The sequence below is a fragment of the Strix aluco genome, chromosome 36 (assembly GCF_031877795.1).
Source record: "Strix aluco isolate bStrAlu1 chromosome 36, bStrAlu1.hap1, whole genome shotgun sequence".
Lineage (NCBI taxonomy): Eukaryota > Metazoa > Chordata > Aves > Strigiformes > Strigidae > Strix > Strix aluco.
This window is the reverse complement of record NC_133966.1, coordinates 1,026,664-1,045,072: the sequence shown is the minus strand read 5'-3', so window position 1 is coordinate 1,045,072 and position 18,409 is coordinate 1,026,664. Positions and strand designations below refer to the sequence as shown.

The 18,409-nt window shown below is 44.5% G+C and overlaps 1 protein-coding gene across 1 annotated transcript; it reads right to left on the bottom strand.

The window, feature by feature from the left end:
* Positions 1-258: 258 nt before the first annotated feature.
* Positions 259-17,348, bottom strand: LOC141917246 (alpha-enolase-like). Its single transcript, XM_074810350.1, is given in 11 exon segments — positions 259-325; positions 769-870; positions 1,245-1,451; positions 1,707-1,904; positions 3,597-3,790; positions 3,792-3,814; positions 3,928-4,061; positions 4,258-4,327; positions 5,194-5,252; positions 15,849-15,944; positions 17,264-17,348. Coding segments are annotated over 10 exon segments (1,140 nt in total). The 3' UTR covers positions 259-325; positions 769-796.
* Between the last annotated feature and the right edge of the window lie 1,061 nt (positions 17,349-18,409).

Below are 18,409 nucleotides of genomic sequence, written 5' to 3'. Positions count from 1 at the left end.
ATGTCTGATGTCTAGTGTCAGAGGATGCTTTATATGAAGTTCCCCTTCAGCGTGTCCATTACAGACACTGCCCATCCGACTCATCCTTAACCCCACAGTCAGCTCTGCAAGCACAGCACCAGCCCAACAGCACTTCTGCCAGGGTCAGTTTATGTCCCCCAGCGTGTTTCTGAGACGCAGAAGACCAAGCTGTGCCCCAAATACATTAGTGGAGCATCCATTTTACGTCAGGCTTAACCCTCAACCTTCTTCCCTGAGAATCTCACCTCAGCAGCTGGTTGTACTTGGCTAGACGCTCAGATCGGCAAGGGGCACCGGTTTTGATCTGAAATGGAAATCAGAAAGTTAGTAAGGAACTATAATAGATATAAGGCCACAGATGCCAACACAAGACTGCCCTATTCTGTTGAGTAACAAGCAAAATCACAAGCTTTATTTCAGTATCAGATTCAAGGTATCTGTATACTCAAACAGGACAGGGCTTGGGAGCAAGTGTGTACATTTGCCAACAACTTCAGTAGCAGAAAATCCCAATACATCCACTGGAGTTGGCCAAGTTTTTTTAAATTATTGGTTAAAAGGTGAGTTTACGTAAGATAACATGCTCCCTTGTCACACTCCTCTTAGACAAATCAGCTTCCTATATACAGAAAAAACAAACCCGCATGCCTTAAGTCAGAGCAGAGCCTATCTAGTGTGCAGCATGGCTTCATCACCGTATTATCCCATCAAGCAAAAAGGGAAACTACAGCAGGTACAGATACCCACCTGGCCAGTGCAGAGACCAACTACCAGATCAGCAATGAAGGTGTCTTCTGTTTCTCCAGAGCGATGACTCACCATCACACCCCAGCCATTGGACTGGGTGAGCTTGCAGCTACAAGAGATGAACAGATAAGGCCCCAGACCATCCCTACTTGCTTAGCAGCCTTTGCTCGAGTGATCCTCGCTTTGGCAAGACAGACCTGCCCTTTGGTACACGTTAGGCTTTGGATCACGTGACAATGCCGTGATAAAGAGCTGTTTTTACACACACTTCGACCCAGTGAAGTTGTTTGAGGTGCCTATATGACTTCAAGACCACAAAGGTACAGGTTTACCTGTCAGTATCCTCTATTAGTTAACAACTGTTCTCCCTTCACAGATGCCCCATCAACAGATCCCTATTCCACTAGCTCTGGTCTGTATGTTCATGTCCCTCAATTGGGCAATCCCCCTCCAGGACACGGCCAAGAGGGGAGAACTTACGCTTGCCAGAGACTCTGTCACAGAGCCAATCTGGTCGACCTTAAGGAGGAGGCAGTTGCAGGCTTTCTCCTCCACAGCCTTGGCAATCCGCTTTGGATTGGTCACAGTCAGATCATCACCCACCACCTGGATACCAACACTGTCAGTGAACTTCTTCCAGGCAGCCCAGTCGTCCTCGTCAAACGGGTCTTCGATGGACACCACTGTAGAGAGACACAAGGAGCAGTGTTGTATTTATCACAACGCCACCCTGAAAGGTCTTGTTTGAAAGCAGTGGTACTGAAGTGTTGCAGCCAAGTACTACCCACCGCAGAGAACATTCCTAAGCCTCCTAAAAGGCTAGCTGCTTGGTCTGCTCTTGATCCCTCTTGTAAGGGAGGCTGCATCCTAGCTCCTCCCTTCAGCAATCGACCCCTATTCACCATTACTACTGTGCTTCTTGTTGACGAACAACTTACCAGGGTAGTTCTTGACAAAGCCCTTGTACAGGTCAGCCAGATGATCAGGAGAAATATATCTGCTGGGATCATCAGGAGATTTGAAGTCCAGGTCATACTTTCCATCACGGTAGAACTCGGAGGCAGCCACATCCATGCCAATGACCACCTTCTCAGAGTAGGCAGCCTTGCTGATAGCAGTCTTCAGCAACTCCAGAGCTGAAACATGACAAAGCATTATTTCTGAGTTCCCAACAAACACCTTAACTCAAAAGCTAGTCATTTACCCACAACAGTATATTCACTTGCCAAAGAATCTCCATTACCCCCTAAGGAAAGCACAAAGGCCACAGAACAGGTTCTTAAAATCTCCCACTTCTGAACTGACTGGAACAAGACATTACTTTAATACTTCTTTTAGCTTGTTAATACCCTTGAGACACCATTATGGGATTCATAATCTCTTCAGGCAGGACTACATATCAGCCCAGAAAGCTTAATACTAGATACTACATCCTCTTTCAGCTTTATGCATGTGGGCAGGAAGCAGGGACTGCAGTTTAATCCCTTTTAGCTCCAGATCAGGTGCTGACCACAAAAGCATCTGAACACTGACAGGCAACGTGATACACAGCCTGCCTCTGCACAGGGCACCCTCTCTTTGCATCCACCTGTTCTCCACTTGCACATTTACATGCAGAAGAGGGAACAGAACTACTCAGTTGGAGTCTATGGATACTACCCACTATTCTACCCTGTTTGTCAGAGTCCAAGCAACAAAATTCAGTACGGTCACGACTGGGAAGATTGTCCAATCACCCCTAACTCCAAGCCAGCAGCTGCGTCAGCCAGGCTATTTACAGTAGGAAGCTTAAATCAAGTGCTTTTGGGCAGGTTTTTGTGGGGTTTTCTTTGTTTGGGTTTTTTTTTTTCTTTAAAAAAGATGTTAATATAGTACAAACTACAAAAGCAGCTGCTGCCAGCAACACAAATTCCTTGGACACTAATAGTCATTCAAGGTCATCTTCACCGGTGTCTGCCAGGGTACACACCTAGCAAGAGCTGCACACAACTGTGGGATTTGGAAATGCCCCAATTTCTGGTGCTGGCTCAGTATCTTCAGTGACAGAAAAGGCAATGAAGTTCAGTGGCCACCTTCAACAATAATATAACAGCTTTAAAGTAACAAGCAACTTAAGAGTTCTAGTATTCTCCTGAGCTCCATTTCTGCAAAAGAGGCAGAAAAACAGCTCTTGTACAGTTTTTGTAGAAACAGGTATTTCACTTTCCACAAGACAAACTGCTTCCGTCCCCCACAGGTTTCTGGACAGAACCGTTTGGCTGCGGAAGCAGTAAATGCCTCGACTTCCCAGGCAAGCCTTCATGCACTCCCACACATTACCAGGCATAGTTCAAACTATCTTCCTCCTTTGTCAGCAGAAAAACAACTCCACTAAGCTTTGACTACTGACTTCTGGGAAGCCTGCAATGCACAGACATTCCCACACCACTTTTCAACTGGAAGGGGGTATGAGGCACTGAAGTCAAAGCCATCCTGTCAAGCTGCATAAACTGATGCCCAAGGGAATAGCTCTGTGCTCCTACACTGGACCACACCAGCACAGCATCTTGGCAAGTTTGTCAAGGTGAGAAGCAAAGAAACAGCAGCAAGTCCTAAAACCTACTGATCCTGCTTCCCATTCTTACAGGACAGGTCTGGTCTTCAGACAGGACCAGGTTGGACAGGGCTTTGAGGAACCTGATCTAGTGGAAGGTGTCCCTGCCCGTGGCAGGGGGGTTGGGACTAGAGGATCTTTAAGGTCCCTTCTAACCCAAACCATTCTAGGATTCTCCGATTCTTTCTCTGGCTAACAGTTAAAGCTCCTCCTCCCACACCCAGCTCGTTCTTACCTTCTTTATTTTCCAGGATGTTGGGGGCAAAGCCACCCTCATCACCCACGTTGGTTGCATCCTTGCCATACTTCTTGATTACATTCTTCAGATTGTGATACACCTCTGCACCAATGCGCAATGCCTCCTTGAAACTGTCAGCACCCACTGGGAGGATCACGAACTCCTGCATAGCCAGCTTATTGCCAGCATGAGCCACCGTTGATCAAATTGAAAGCCTTGGAGTAACCAAAAAGAAAAGTCAAGTTAGATTGTTTCAGGGTAAATTGGTAACTCGTCATTCTCTAGAAAACTTAAGACCACCAGATCAAGTCTTTAGCTAGAGACTTACAGGAACTGGAAGAATGACTTCTGCATTTCCAGCAAGGTCAGCAATGTGACGGTACAAGGGGACACCCTTCTCAGCAGCACCAGCTTTGCATACAGCCAGAGCTACACCCAAGATGGCACTGGCACCAAATTTGGCTGAAATAGGAAGAAGAAATCATTTACAGAAATGTTATGTCTTCATCAAGAGATGGCAATACCAGCACCATGGTCTTGGTTATGGAAGTGCACAGCACATGCCATGCACTGCCCATGGTTTCTGATAAGGTGAGCTAGAATTCTACAAGGCAATCTTCATCTTTTCATGCCTCACTGCAACACAAAGTCCACTTACATTTGTTCTCCGTTCCATCCATTTCCAGCATCAGTTTGTCAATCTTCTCTTGATCCACAACGTTGACATTCTGCAGAGAGAAGCAAGCAAAGCGCTGCTTGACACCAAACCTGGCTCTACAAACTCACCTACCCACTGCATTTTTATTTCCCTGACAGGCACCAAGACTTGCTTAAGGGCCACTACCAACAGTTGAAGAGACTAGTTCTTGTCATTATCACACCACAGCACCTTCTGGTCCCTTCAAGCAGACCAAGGCTGACAGATAAGTTGGAAACATCAAAAGCTTGTTTTGTTCTTCTCATTCAGAGCTGCAAGACTATTGTGTCCCTTGACTCCCTGACATGGATCTGCCTGGCACAGGAGCACAAGCTCAAAGATGCCCAGCTTGCTCACAACATACACCTGTTTGTAACTTAGTATACCATGTTTGGAATTGTCACTAAGAATGTGCAATCAATCACTTCATGCATTACCACTTAGTTTTGCATCGTCCTTTCTAGCTAGGGCTTAGTGCCCACAAAGTGCACAGGAATCTCACACTCAAGCAGACTTGACTAAGATCCCCTCAGATTCCCTTCCAAATTAGCCAGCCTGGATAAAACCCAGTCCCAGTCCCTCCTGATCACTCAGCCACCCTTTTAAGCACAAAGCAGCTTCTATCTGAACCGTGCACCATGGAGTTCCCAGGTGCTTAAGGATTTCTGCACACTACAACACTAGGCTGCTAGAGATCGTTCTGATTAAGTGTTAGATATGCAGTCATTCAGTAAAGCAATTGCTGTAGGCCCGTTTGTTCACATGCACTCCAATACACAGGCCAACACCCCCTCCACGTAATACAACTCCTGTAACTGCCTCTAGAGCGACAACCCATCAGTTAGGATACGCTGGACTGGCATTAGCTGATGTTAGCAGAAGACAGATTGCTCCTACCTTGCTAATCAGTGCAGGTGCAATTGTTTTATTGATGTGCTCAACAGCTTTTGAGACACCTGGAAGGAACAAGCAAATCAGACACTGGTCAACCACACTGGTTACGCAGGCATTAGTAGGTGATCTCAGTAACAATAATCTCAAGAATACCACCTCATGCTATTCAAACCCCAATCCAACCTGAGCTTACAGCCAAATCTGAACACTTAGAGGTCATCTTGACTGAATCGAAGTTGCATGAAGTAAGCATTGTCTAGGAATGCCTGCTGCAACGTTAGCTTGCAAGACCATGCACTGGAGAAACTCATCCAAGTGACAAGGTTCCACTAAAAGCACATCCATTACCTGTGTACACAATGCTGTCCCCAGGAACTCGTTAACATATTTAACAGCTCTGGATACACCTGACAGAAGTGAAATGGACAAGAGAATCAAGGAAGAGATGAGGACCCACAGCCAAAACCACAGGCAGTCATGCAAGAAAAAGAAAAGGACACAAATAGGTAAACAGACCTACAAGTCAGCCAGTCTCTGATACCGAGCAGCAGACTAGAAACAAAAGGGTTCGAAGGGTAGAGGAAACTCTGCAGCAGCCAGCAAGGCTGTGTTTGGTCCTTCCAACCAGGTTTCTGTACTATTGCAAGCACCATCGTGGACCCAAACTTCAAGTAGACAAATGACAGCATTTAGAAAAGGCGTTAGGATAGGCTACCCCTATCCATTCATAGAATGGATGAGTAAGGGGAAGGAAAAAGGTTTTCCCAGAAGTTAATCATGCAGCAGCTCAGGCATTTCACTATCTGCTCTTATTTTGTACTGTTGCTATAGCATCACCCTAACACATTTTACACTTGATACAATGCCTCTGTACCTGGATGCAGGCACAGAAATTGATTGATCGTCTGCTCCTGGTTTCTGACAGGCAATAAAGCATGAACACAGCACCGCCCTTTTAGTCTATGTGGATACACCATTGCATAAACCAGCAGTTCCAGTACGAACTTGCTTCCTTCCCCTAAGCAGAGACCATTAGACAGCTACCAATATTAGCCTAAGTAATACTGTCATCCCTGTGTAGTGTTTCAAGATTACCAGAGACCTAAGCGCTTCAGAACTGGTGAATGCTAATTAAGTGTGCCCTGAACCACATCAATTGCCTTTTAAATGGTCTAAGTCTGCAGATTTATATTACAAAAGACCTACCAGCTATCTACAACTCATCTCATCTGGTGATTAGTTTTTCATAACTCATGTTATTCCCCAGCTGACAAAATCCTTCAGCTGTGATAGCCTGTTGTAGCAGCTCAGGCTACTGTCCAGTTAAATGCCATGAAGAGCTGCCTGTAGGATCAGATTTAACAGGTCTAAGCACACACATATTTAGCACACTGAGGCAAGTACACATTTACTCTTCTCAAGGAAAAGTGCCCAAGGTAGACACCACAAGTTCTTCAGCTCTTTGGGATAGTCAGTCATCTACAAGTTTATTCTGTGTAGTAACAACCATGAATCTTCTCAAAGCTCTCCAAGTTCAATTCAGTAATTATTCACTAACTGCTCTTTCTTAATAGGCACAAAATACTTCAGCTTCCTTTTGCTGGACTGGCAGAAAAGTTTGAAGACAAGAAATTCTCTCTCCCAGCCAAAAGTTAGGTAGATTGCATATACTTGGAAGGCATCACCAATGCTTGTACAGCAGCAAGCTAAAAAGGAGTCCTGACTGTCCGAGCTCTCAGAGTAGTCGTAAGAACTATTAGGATGTTTATTAGGTAATGACATCTTGTACATGGCTATTCATTTTCTCCCACACTTGTTCCCAAGCCAGTCTGGTGACTGCTGTGTTTAATTTCCTTCCAGAACATACAATCAGTCCCCAGACAACTAAAACATTATGCCACTAGCACAGACTTCAGTATCCTGGATACCTGTAATGACAGACAAAATGTTAAGTGGCTTTAGCTATTACGCAGTCCGAAACAAAAGCATCTTCCACGATTACCAGCGTAAAGCTGCGTGTTAGCTGTAGTCAGCAGTCGGCATAAACCTCAGGTTCAGGATTTAACATGCTGGATTCTAAGGAGTCTGTAGTGCCAGAGCAGATGCATTTAACAGTTCTTCGGAAGTTTGATCTATGAGGAGATCCTGTGACTAGCTGCAGTACCACCGAGCCTTTTGAAGCACGTAGTTTAGATGCTCTTACGACACACTACTAAAGCACTCTGTACTGACATGCACCAACAAGCTGGGCGACAGGAGTGGTGTAACAAAGGGTGTTTGGGCATACTGTACTAGCGACACTATCACCCATCTGGCACGCCGGAGCTCCACGTACCCACCTACGGAAGCACAGGGATCTCCACGACAGAGCTGCACTGCTGGAGGCAGTCACTCTCCACACCATTCCATGGCAAGTCCAGCAGTCTGGGCTTTACCTCTGCCCCAGCCACACAGCCGATGTGTGGTGTGCACTGCTGTCATCTCACTGTTAATCTCCATGGCTTTTGCTTAATTGCCACATCTCGTACAGAATATGTGTAATAAAACATATATGGTATTTGTTATTCAAATCTCAAGGGGAAAAAGAAGTTGTAGTCAGGATGTTGTGGCCGAACAGTTTTGTAATTCTCTTATGTAAATAAGAAATAAGATATATGTATATAGTTTCTATTGTTAAAATCAGTTGTTAGAAGGGAGCTAAAATGGCCCCATCTTCAAGCCACTACAAAAACACTTGTGCTGAGTCATCCCCCCTTCTGTGACGGAAACCTGAGACAAGCCCGCCGAAACCTGAGAAAAGCCCGGGAAAACTTGTTTACAACTTTGCAGACCCCTCAGGGTACGCCCATCATGAATATGGATGAAGCCTACACTATAAAGGGACTCGGTTCTGCCGGGTCAGGTGTGTGTCCTGGTAGAGCAGAGACTCCCGGCACACCCAGCGCTGTTTTGCTCACTCGCCGCTTGCTAATAAATTTATTATTGATCACTAAAAATTGAGAAGTGGTTATTTCCCACTAAATTACTTTTAATCTATAACAAATTTGGTGCCGTGACTCGGATCCAGATCTTTTGGTGCGAAACCCCAGATAGGGGAGGCGCCCTATCTTCGGATAGCCCCAGTCTGAGGATCTCGTGGCCAAAACGCTGGATATCCGAACCCCTTTTAATTCGGACTTGGGAGTGAGCAAAAGAATCTGCAGAACCCCTTAAATTTTGTGCACGAAGACCGATCGAAGACTCCGGGGAGGAGTAAGTATTTGCGTTTGTGCAGTTATCCGTTCGGTTGGGGTTGGTAATCCCAGAGTGTGAGTGAGTGAGAGGTCTCGAAGAGATCACCCGAGTGCGGACCCTTTAGTAGTGCAGTTCTCGTAGCCTGCGAAGGAGCGAGTCACGAATAAGGGGAGCGTGTGTGTGTGTGAAAGAAGGCACTCTGGAAGATGGGACAGAGGGAAAGCAAGCCCTCTGGATCCATGGGTGGGGGCAAGGAAGAATTGCTGGATATCCCACTAGGAGGTTGATAATCCCAGAGTGCGAGTGAGTGGCACTCTGGAAGATGGGACAGAGGGAAAGCAAGCCCTCTGGATCCATGGGAGGGGGCAGCTGAACTCCTCCCACTGCTGGCTCCAGCTGGGACAGGGCTTGTTCCCGGGGCGCCACCGCCCGACCTGAGCAGCGTGCCCAAGCTGAGCCCTGGAGCAGTGTCGCGGAGCCTGGCCCAGCGTGGGGGAGCGGGGGGGCAGAGCTGCCCCCTCCCCAGCCGGGAGGGCCTGTCCCGAGCACCCAGCTGCCCCGGGGTGGGGGTTGGGGCTGGGGCAGGGGGCACCGAGCGGCCCCAAATTAGCGTTTAGGCTTCTGCTCAGAGACAGGCTGCAGTAAACTGTCTCGAGGGGGCTCTGTGCTGAGCACACACACACCCCCCCCCCCCCCCCCTTCTAACCCGCTCATACTTGTAACCAATGATTCTGACCCTGAATCTCCCGGACCCCCTCAGCGGGTTACCCGAAGCAAAGTTAAGGAAGGGAGATTATACCCCCTTAGAGAAATGCTTGTGCCAGGAGTGGGGGCACAAGGGGAACCGGGAGCGGGGTATGTCGCTGTTCCCCTCAACACTGGAGATGTGAGAGATTTTTAAAAAAGAAATGGGGAACTTATTAGAGGACCCGCTTGGCGTAGCCAAACAGGTGGACCAGTTTCTTGGCCCAGATTTATATACCTGGGATAAATTACAATCTATCCTAGGAATTCTATTTACTATGGAGGAACGAGATATGATCAGGAGGGCAGGTATAAGACTTTGGGACCAGCAACATCAAGTGGGTCCCACAGCAGATCAGAAGTGGCTGTTGGTAAAACCCAACTGGAATAATCAAGACCCAGGCCACCAAACCCACATGGCAAATTTAAGAATTATCATAATTCAAGGAATTAAGAGAGTCAGTTCCCCAAGGGCAGAATATTAATAACAGTTGTACTCAGGAATAGATCCTGCCACCCCTGTGGGGCAGGCATTATTAAAGACTCAGTTTGTGGCTAAGTCTTGGGCAAATATTAGGAAGAAGCTAGAAAAGATAGAAGATTGGCAAGGGAGAGGAATTGCTGAGAGAAGCTCAGAAAGTTTAGGTGGATTCCTACTTGAAGTGGTGGTATTGTTCTCGTTATCAGTTTGGATACCCAGATAATGATCTATTTAAATGTTGTTTCACCTCTTCATAACTCGTTTATTATTCAGTATACCTTTGCCTGCTTGACTTGGTGATCAGAAGGTGACAGCTTAGAACTTTCTATCCTCTTGGTATTTTAAGGACTGTAGACAAGGATCAAAAGATACTGTGATAGATACAAGCCCTTGGCTAGCTTCAGCAGCTTTTTTTTTCTTAACAGTGATGAATCAATTTAAATAAGAAAATCGGAGTAAAACATTATCAGAGTGAAAGCAATAGTCCAAGAGGGAAAAAAGTGAGCAGATCTGCAGCTTAATCTGGCTGCCTGTTCTTCAAGCAGGCAGCTCTCTTACATCATTGGCAGGAGTTGGAAGAAAAAAAAAAAAAAAAAAAAAGAATCAGGGTTCTAGCATACAGGCAGGTATATGGGCTGGGGAGCCAAGTTCAAGCTAATTTGCCCCCAGACCACATTCTTTTGGAGCTGCTAATCTGGTTTGTACTTCTTAGCCAAAAGATGGGGAACTGACATAATTGTAGCACACTGACTAGACAGCTCATAAATGTTGTGTCTTTTCCAAAGAAGGAGGATGCTGCTGTGCCCTTTGCAGACTTTCTCCTCACAGGCCATGGCCTAGAGCTTACCAGTTTTGTAATTTGTGATGTGCTATGTAAACACCGCGCACTGCGTGTGTGGTATAGCTGCCCAGATGCTTTATTTGATGGCATCTGGAAGTACATGGGCAACAGTCTCGGTAGATTTAAACTGCCCTTGCTCTAAATGTCTAGACCCAGGAGTAGGAGTTTCAGGTTGAGAGGAGGCAATGCAGAGTGTGTAACAACTCAAACATGCAGCAAACTGCATTATTTTAGCCTGAAAACTGTTCTGTGCATTCCCCAGTGCCTGCATGTAATAAAGCTGTGCAGAACATGGATGTTTTATGTGATGATTACCTGGAGACTATGGTTTCTTTGGGATCAGAGATTTTCATTCATTGAATGGTTCTGCCTGCTTTAATATGAAGGAAGTGGAATGTTTTTATTGCAAAAGGAAGGGGCATGTGAAGAAGGTTTGCTGGAGGAGAATCCAAGATGAGAAAATGTTTTCTGAAGATTAGTGGGGTCAGGAACTCTATGTGCTGGGAACTCAAAGAACAAAGAGCCCTTGATAAAACTTAAAGTGGGTCCTCAGCGACAAGAGGTAGAGTTCCTTGTGGACTCAGGAGCCGAAAGATCTACCATTCAGGCTCTGCCTCCAGGCTGTAAAGTATCATCAGAAAAAAATCAGTGTAATAGGGGCTAAAGGTGAACCATTTGAGGCCCCGGTTCTTCATGATGTGATTGTTGAATCAAAATGCAAATATGTGATTGGAACATTTTTATTATTACCAGAAGCAGATTATAATTTACTTGGACGGGATCTGATTATAGAATTGGGAATTAATCTGGAAGTAGAAGAAAGAGAACTCAAAGTCAGATTATGCCCCCTCACAGTGGCGGATGAAGAAAAGATTAACCCAGAAGTATGGTATACCCCAGAGACAGTGGGTAGATTGGATATCACCCCCTTCGAAGTCACCATTAGGAACCCAGAGATCCCGACTAGAATCAAACAGTATCCCTTGCCGCAAGAAGGCAGGAGAGGCTTAAAGCCTGAAATAGAGAGACTCCTTAATCAGGGGCTATTAGAACCTTGTATGTCACCTTTTAATACTCCAATATTGCCCGTTAAGAAGGCAGATGGGAGTTATAGATTAGTGCATGACTTAAGAGAAATCAACAAAAGAACTGTAACCAGATTTCCTGTAGTGGCGAACCCCCATACTTTACTTAGTCAATTGAATCCTGAAAATCAGTGGTATAGCGTAATAGACTTGAAAGATGCTTTTTGGGCATGTCCTCTAAAAGAGGAGTGTAGAAATTATTTTGCTTTTGAATGGGAAGACCCAGATACCTTTAGGAAACAACAGCTGAGGTGGACAGTTTTGCCTCAGGGTTTTACTGAGTCCCCTAACCTCTTTGGACAAGCCCTCGAACACATCTTAAAAGATTATAACTTGGGGGAAGGTGTTACTTTAGTACAATATGTAGATGACCTTCTGTTAGCAGGAGGCAACCCAGAGATGGTACGAAAGGAAAGCATTAAGTTGTTAAATTTCTTAAGCCTCCAAGGATTAAAAGTATCCAAATCTAAATTGCAATTTGTAGAAGAAGAGGTGAAGTATTTAGGTCACTGGATTAGTAAAGGGAGCAAGAAATTAGACCCAGAGAGGGTAAATGGAATTCTTTCTCTCCAGGCTCCCAAAAACAAATGACAGGTTAGGCAGCTCCTTGGACTACTGGGGTACTGTAGACAATGGATTGAAAATTATAGTACAAAAGTTAAATTTTTATACCAGAAATTAACAAAAGACGGGTTGCTTAAATGGATCCCAGACGATGAGGAAAAATTAGAAAAATTAAAAACTGACTTAGTCAACGCTCCAGTATTGAGTTTACCAGATATAAGAAGGCCCTTTTATTTATTTGCCAATACTGAAGATGGCACAGCATTTGGGGTATTAACCCAAGAATGGGCTGGGAAAAGGAAGCCTGTGGGATACATATCTAAATTGTTAGACCCCGTAAGTAGGGGATGGCCAACATGCCTCCAGGCGATAGTGGCAGTGGCCTTGTTAGAAGAAGAGGCTAATAAAATTACATTTGGGGGGAGTCTGAAGGTGTTGACTCCTCATAACATTAGGGGAGTGCTTCAACAAAAAGCGGACAAATGGATAACAGACGCCAGGCTCCTCAAATATGAAGGAATATTAATACACTCACCAAAGTTAGAGATTGAAGTAACTAGTCTTCAAAACCCAGCACAATTCCTATATGGGGAGCCAAGCGAAAGTTTAAACCATAATTGCCTCCATACCATTGAAGAACAGGCAAAAATCAGGCCAGACTTAGAAGAAACAGAATTAGAAGAAGGGGAAAAGCTGTTTGTGGATGGATCCTCTAGAGTGGTAGAAGGAAAAAGAAAATCAGGTTATGCAATTATTAGTGGAACCACCCTAGAGGTAGTAGAATCAGGACCACTGAGTCCTAGCTGGTCGGCTCAAGCTTGTGAACTATACGCAGTACTAAGAGCGTTACAGATTTTAAAGGAAAAAGAGGGAACCATTTATACAGACTCTAAGTACGCCTTTGGAGTAATTCACACTTCTGGAAAAATTTGGGAAGAAAGGGGACTCATTAATTCACAAGGAAAAGGGCTAATACATGAGTCTCTAATTATCCAGACTCTCCAAGCATTAAGAGGTCCTAAGAAAATAGCAGTAGTGCATATAAGAGGACACCAACAGGGAACCTCACTACAGATCAGGGGAAATATTCTAGCTGATCAAGAGGCAAAACGGGCTGCACTACTAGCATTGATGGTAACAGAATCAAACACAAACGAAAGAACAGACCCCACCAAATTAGGATTCACGTTTACTAACTAAGAGAAAGAAAAAATGAAACAAATGGGAATTAATGAAAAACAAGGGGAATAGGAATTACCTGATGGGAGGAAGGTTCTCCCGAAGGCAATGGCTTGGAGAGTTATGAAGGATTTCCATACTAAAACTCACTGGGGAGTACAAGCATTGGTAGACCAGTTTGCTATTAAATACATGTGCATAGGAATTTATAATGTTGCTAAGGGAATAATAAAAAGCTGTTTAACTTGCCAGAAAATTAATAAGTACCAATTAAGAGAAAAGATTCAAGGGGGACGGGATTTGGCATACAGACCATTTGGAAGAATTCAAATCGATTTTACAGAACTACCAAAAGTAGGACGGTACAAATACCTCCTAGTATTGGTAGATCATCTCACTCATTATGTGGAGGCCTTTCCCACTGCTCGAGCTACAGCAAATACTGTGATAAAAATACTCTTGGAAAACATCATCCCTAGGTATGGAAATATAGAAGTAATCGATTCGGACAGGGGTCCCCACTTTGTGTCTAAAGTAATCAAAGAGACATTGACTTCCCTGGGGACCAAGTGGGAATTCCACACTCCCTGGCATCCACAAAGCTCAGGAAAAGTAGAAAGAATGAATGGAGAAATCAAGAAACAACTTACCAAATTCATGTTAGAAACAAAGATGTCTTGGGTTAAGTGTTTACCCCTAGCACTTCTGAATATCCGGACCCAGCCCCGAACTGATACTGGAATATCCCCGTTCGAAATGCTATATGGTATGCCCTATGATATGGAATTTCCCACTGATCACCCAGTATTGGAAAAAGACAATTTGCAACCATACTTAATAAACCTCATGAATAGGAGAAAAGAACTACACAAAAAAGGGATGGTAGTACAGAGACCTCCATTAGAAATTTGTATGCACTCCATAAGACCTGGAGACAAGGTGTTAATAAAAACTTGGAAAGAATCCTCTCTTACCCCTCGTTGGGAGGGACCGTTTCTTGTTATACTCACAACAGAGACTGCTGTCCAGACTGCTGAAAAGGGATGACTCATGCTACCAGAGTGAAAGGACCCTTAACGCCTGATCACTGGGAAGTAGCTGAAACATCAGGAGATCTGAAACTATTGTTGCAAAGGAAGAAGGACTAAATGAATTTTGTAAAACCCCTAACTGTGTTTGTTATCCTTTTGTGTGTTTTAAATGCACTACTTGTGAGGAAAGTTGGTGGGCGCACTGCGTCCACGGCTATTCCCCAAAGGAATACTGTGACCAGTGCTATAAAAGAGAAAGAAAATTAACCAGTCATCAACAGGAAAAATTGTGTGCATACCAATGAACCTAAGCCCCATAACGTGAATATAGTACAAACTCTTTGCAAATTCCAAATACTCCAAGTGCCCTGTACGATCCCACAAGTGAAAGCCTGGAACTGGGAGGCGTTAAGGTGTCGATAACAAGACCCTAACCCCACAGAATACGACTGCTGCCGAGAAGATGGAAAGCCCCGCTGCTCTAAGGAATGAATGGAGTAGGCGGAGGAGGCAGAGACGTATGGAGAGGGGAAAATAAGAAAGGCCTCGAAGCAACCAGTTCAGGTGATTGTTGTGGCAAGGAGAACTGGAAAGCATGGGGAAGGAAAAGATCTGAGCATGCAAATCCTGTCGCAAGACAGAAAGGGGACACGTTTGTACAATTAGCTAGTAATTGGAAGATGAACCCACCAACTCTCCTCACTATAGTGGTCATTTGGGCTATGGGAGGAATCGCAATTTTGATGTTAAACCTCCATTTTATGAAACCCCTAGTGTTATTATTAATTGGGTTAACTTTCGGACCGTGTATATTTAACAAGTCTGTGATGTGTTAAGGAGATTTGAAAAACAAAATTAGTTAAAAGAAAAGGGGGGGAATTGTAATAAAACATATATGGTATTTGTTATTCAAATCTCAAGGGGAAAAAGAAGTTGTAGTCAGGATGTTGTGGCCGAACAGTTTTGTAATTCTCTTATGTAAATAAGAAATAAGATATATGTATATAGTTTCTATTGTTAAAATCAGTTGTTAGAAGGGAGCTAAAATGGCCCCCATCTTCAAGCCACTACAAAAACACTTGTGCTGAGTCATCCCCCCTTCTGTGACGGAAACCTGAGACAAGCCCGCCGAAACCTGAGAAAAGCCCGCGAAAACCTGAGAAAAGCCCGGGAAAACTTGTTTACAACTTTGCAGACCCCTCAGGGTACGCCCATCATGAATATGGATGAAGCCTACACTAGAAAGGGACTCGGTTCTGCCGGGTCAGGTGTGTGTCCTGGTAGAGCAGAGACTCCCGGCACACCCAGCGCTGTTTTGCTCACTCGCCGCTTGCTAATAAATTTATTATTGATCACTAAAAATTGAGAAGTGGTTATTTCCCACTAAATTACTTTTAATCTATAACAATATGGACTCTCCTACATGTGTCCTCTGCTACAATCTGGCATAAACATATGCAGCAACACAGCCACTGTAACGTGCCAAAATTCCAGTTTACCTTTCCCCAGGTAGTGTGTCTTGTCATTGTCACGAAGCTCCAGAGCTTCACAGATTCCAGCTGAGGCGCCGCTGGGAACAGCGGCTCTGAACAGACCTGTTCACAACAGAAAAAGAACTGTCTTGGCACATTCAAGGCCACAAAATATTCTCCACCCATACATCATCCCAACCTGTCGCATACTTCCACCCCTGAAGATGGGAGAGTTAGTCTCTAAACCACATCTCTGCTTACGTACACAGTGATGCTGAGAGCACTTTCTGCTCCTTCACAGCATCACCAAGTCATCAGTGTCTCACTCACACCGATCAACAACAAGCTGACTCATTTAAGCACTTGAAATGCACAGTGGAAGAGTAAGTTCAGGAAGTCATCAATATCCCTTCCAAAAAGGTGGCTTTATTCACTGAATCTACTTTTGAGCTCAGTCTGGCAGCCAAGCTCTTAAATGCTTCTAAGATAAGGCATAAAAGGGACAATTAAGAGGCCTATTTTGTTAATACAAGTTCTGAGCTCTTCCAACAACAGCACAGCCACCCAGACAGCCCATTCCTCCAGCCAAGGATGCTGAACTTTAAGCAAATCGGTACATTGGAGTCTGTTCTGCCTGTGGTTCAAGATGCCTGTCTCCAGTCTTTCCCTTATCCCACTACAGCAAAGAGCTTAGTAGGGGTAACCTCATTAAATGACTGCATTAATCTTCTGAGGCAGAAAGATCAGCTATTTAGTTAGTGTATTACAGCTATTGTGTTTGCTCATTCCACCAAACCACATTGGTATGTGTTTGCACAATGCCTTTGTCAGATCCTATCAGATGTGGGATGAACAACTAACAAACCAAGGGAAAGTCCTACAATAATTAAAAATATAAGATGTTATATGTGAAAACCCAATTAGACAAGTTTAGTCATGCCTGAGTACTTACACAGAGAAGAAACCATTACCCAAGATTCAGCTCTGTAGCAGAAGACTTCCATTACACAAAGTGACTGCTAGACAAGTCACAAATTAAACTTCAAGTGCAGTCATACTGAAAACTAAGACTATTAGCAGTTGCTTAAGGACAGGAATGGAGACCTTGTTAACTCCAAGTCTACAAGTGCTATCTTGGGGCAAGAGGAAGAAGGCAGGTTTGGATTAACGCTTGCATAATCTAGTCTGTAAGCAGCAGCACTCTTCAGGAAGCCCTTTCACTGTCCAGGCCAATAACTTGAGCTCAGCAAATTCATCCCAGTAGAATGAGGTCTAGGTTTGTCCTCCAAGTCCCACAGCAAGCTCAGCAACATGTTACATGTATAGAGGAAAGAGTAAAGCACAAATCCACTGCTAGAACAGGACAGTTTGTATACTTTTGACCGCCTCTTCAGTTCTATCAGATGCAAGAAAGAAATAAACATCTACAGCTAAGGACTCACCTTTGTTGGTATAGAGGTCTACCTCAACAGTGGGATTCCCACGCGAGTCAAGGATTTCACGGTCATGGATCCTAAGAATGGACATCTTTAACACCTGAAAAGAAGAGTTTAGTATTAATGATAGACTGGTTTGGGTTCGAAGGGACCTTAAAAATCATCTAGTTCAACCCCCCTGCCAACATCTTTCACTAAACCAGGTTGCTCAAAGCTCCATCCAACCTGACTTCGAACTCTTCCAGGGAGAGGGCAGCTACCACTTCTCTGGGCAACCTGTTCCAGTGTCTCATCATCCTCATCATAAAAAAAATTCCTTATAGCCAAACTAAATCTACCCTCTGTTCAGTTTAGAACTTTCAGTCTCAACATGTTCATCAATATTATTCAAACACAGCTCTGTGCAATCAATCATTCTTTTTGTTGGTTTTTTTTTCCCTTTTTTTAAAAAAAAACCCAAACCACAAAAGGGCAATCCCCAGACCTCTCTTCCCTTGCCTGTCTCTCCTGAACAGTTTATAGCCATTGATGGCAGCACTCCAGTTGTGGGGTTCATCCCACCAAGTTTCAGTGACAGCAATTAGGTCACAGCTTTCCAGGTACGCAGGGGCTTCCACCTCCTCCTGTTTCATTACCCACACTGCATGCACTGGCATGGAGACACTTGAGCTGGGCTACTGACCCTGTCAACTTTTTAGAACTAGCCTGAATTCCTTTTTGAAGCATTTCATAACTGTTTCCCTGTTGGCTCCTAATATATCAGCAGTCCCCGGTTCTTTTTTGTTACTCAAAACCCCATTTCTTCACCCCCTACTGAGTCTAGTTTCAAGCTCCCCTTATAAGTCTGGCCAGGTGAAGCCTATCAGCTCCCAAAAGACTCAGCTTCTCAAAGGCTGATCCTCAATCATAAAAGGCAAAATCCCAAGTACAGCACCAGCTAGGCAGCCAGGCAATCACCTGCTGAATTTCTCCTCCCTCCTAAATCCCTTCCTCTGACTGGGAGGATAGAGGAGACCACCACCTGGGCTCCTCAACCTTTTAACATTGCTCCAAGGGCCACAGTCTCTTTTGATGTTTCTATGTTACCTCATTGCAGTATCATTAGACCCCACACAATAGTAGAAGCAGATGGTAACTCCCAGGCTTCACCAC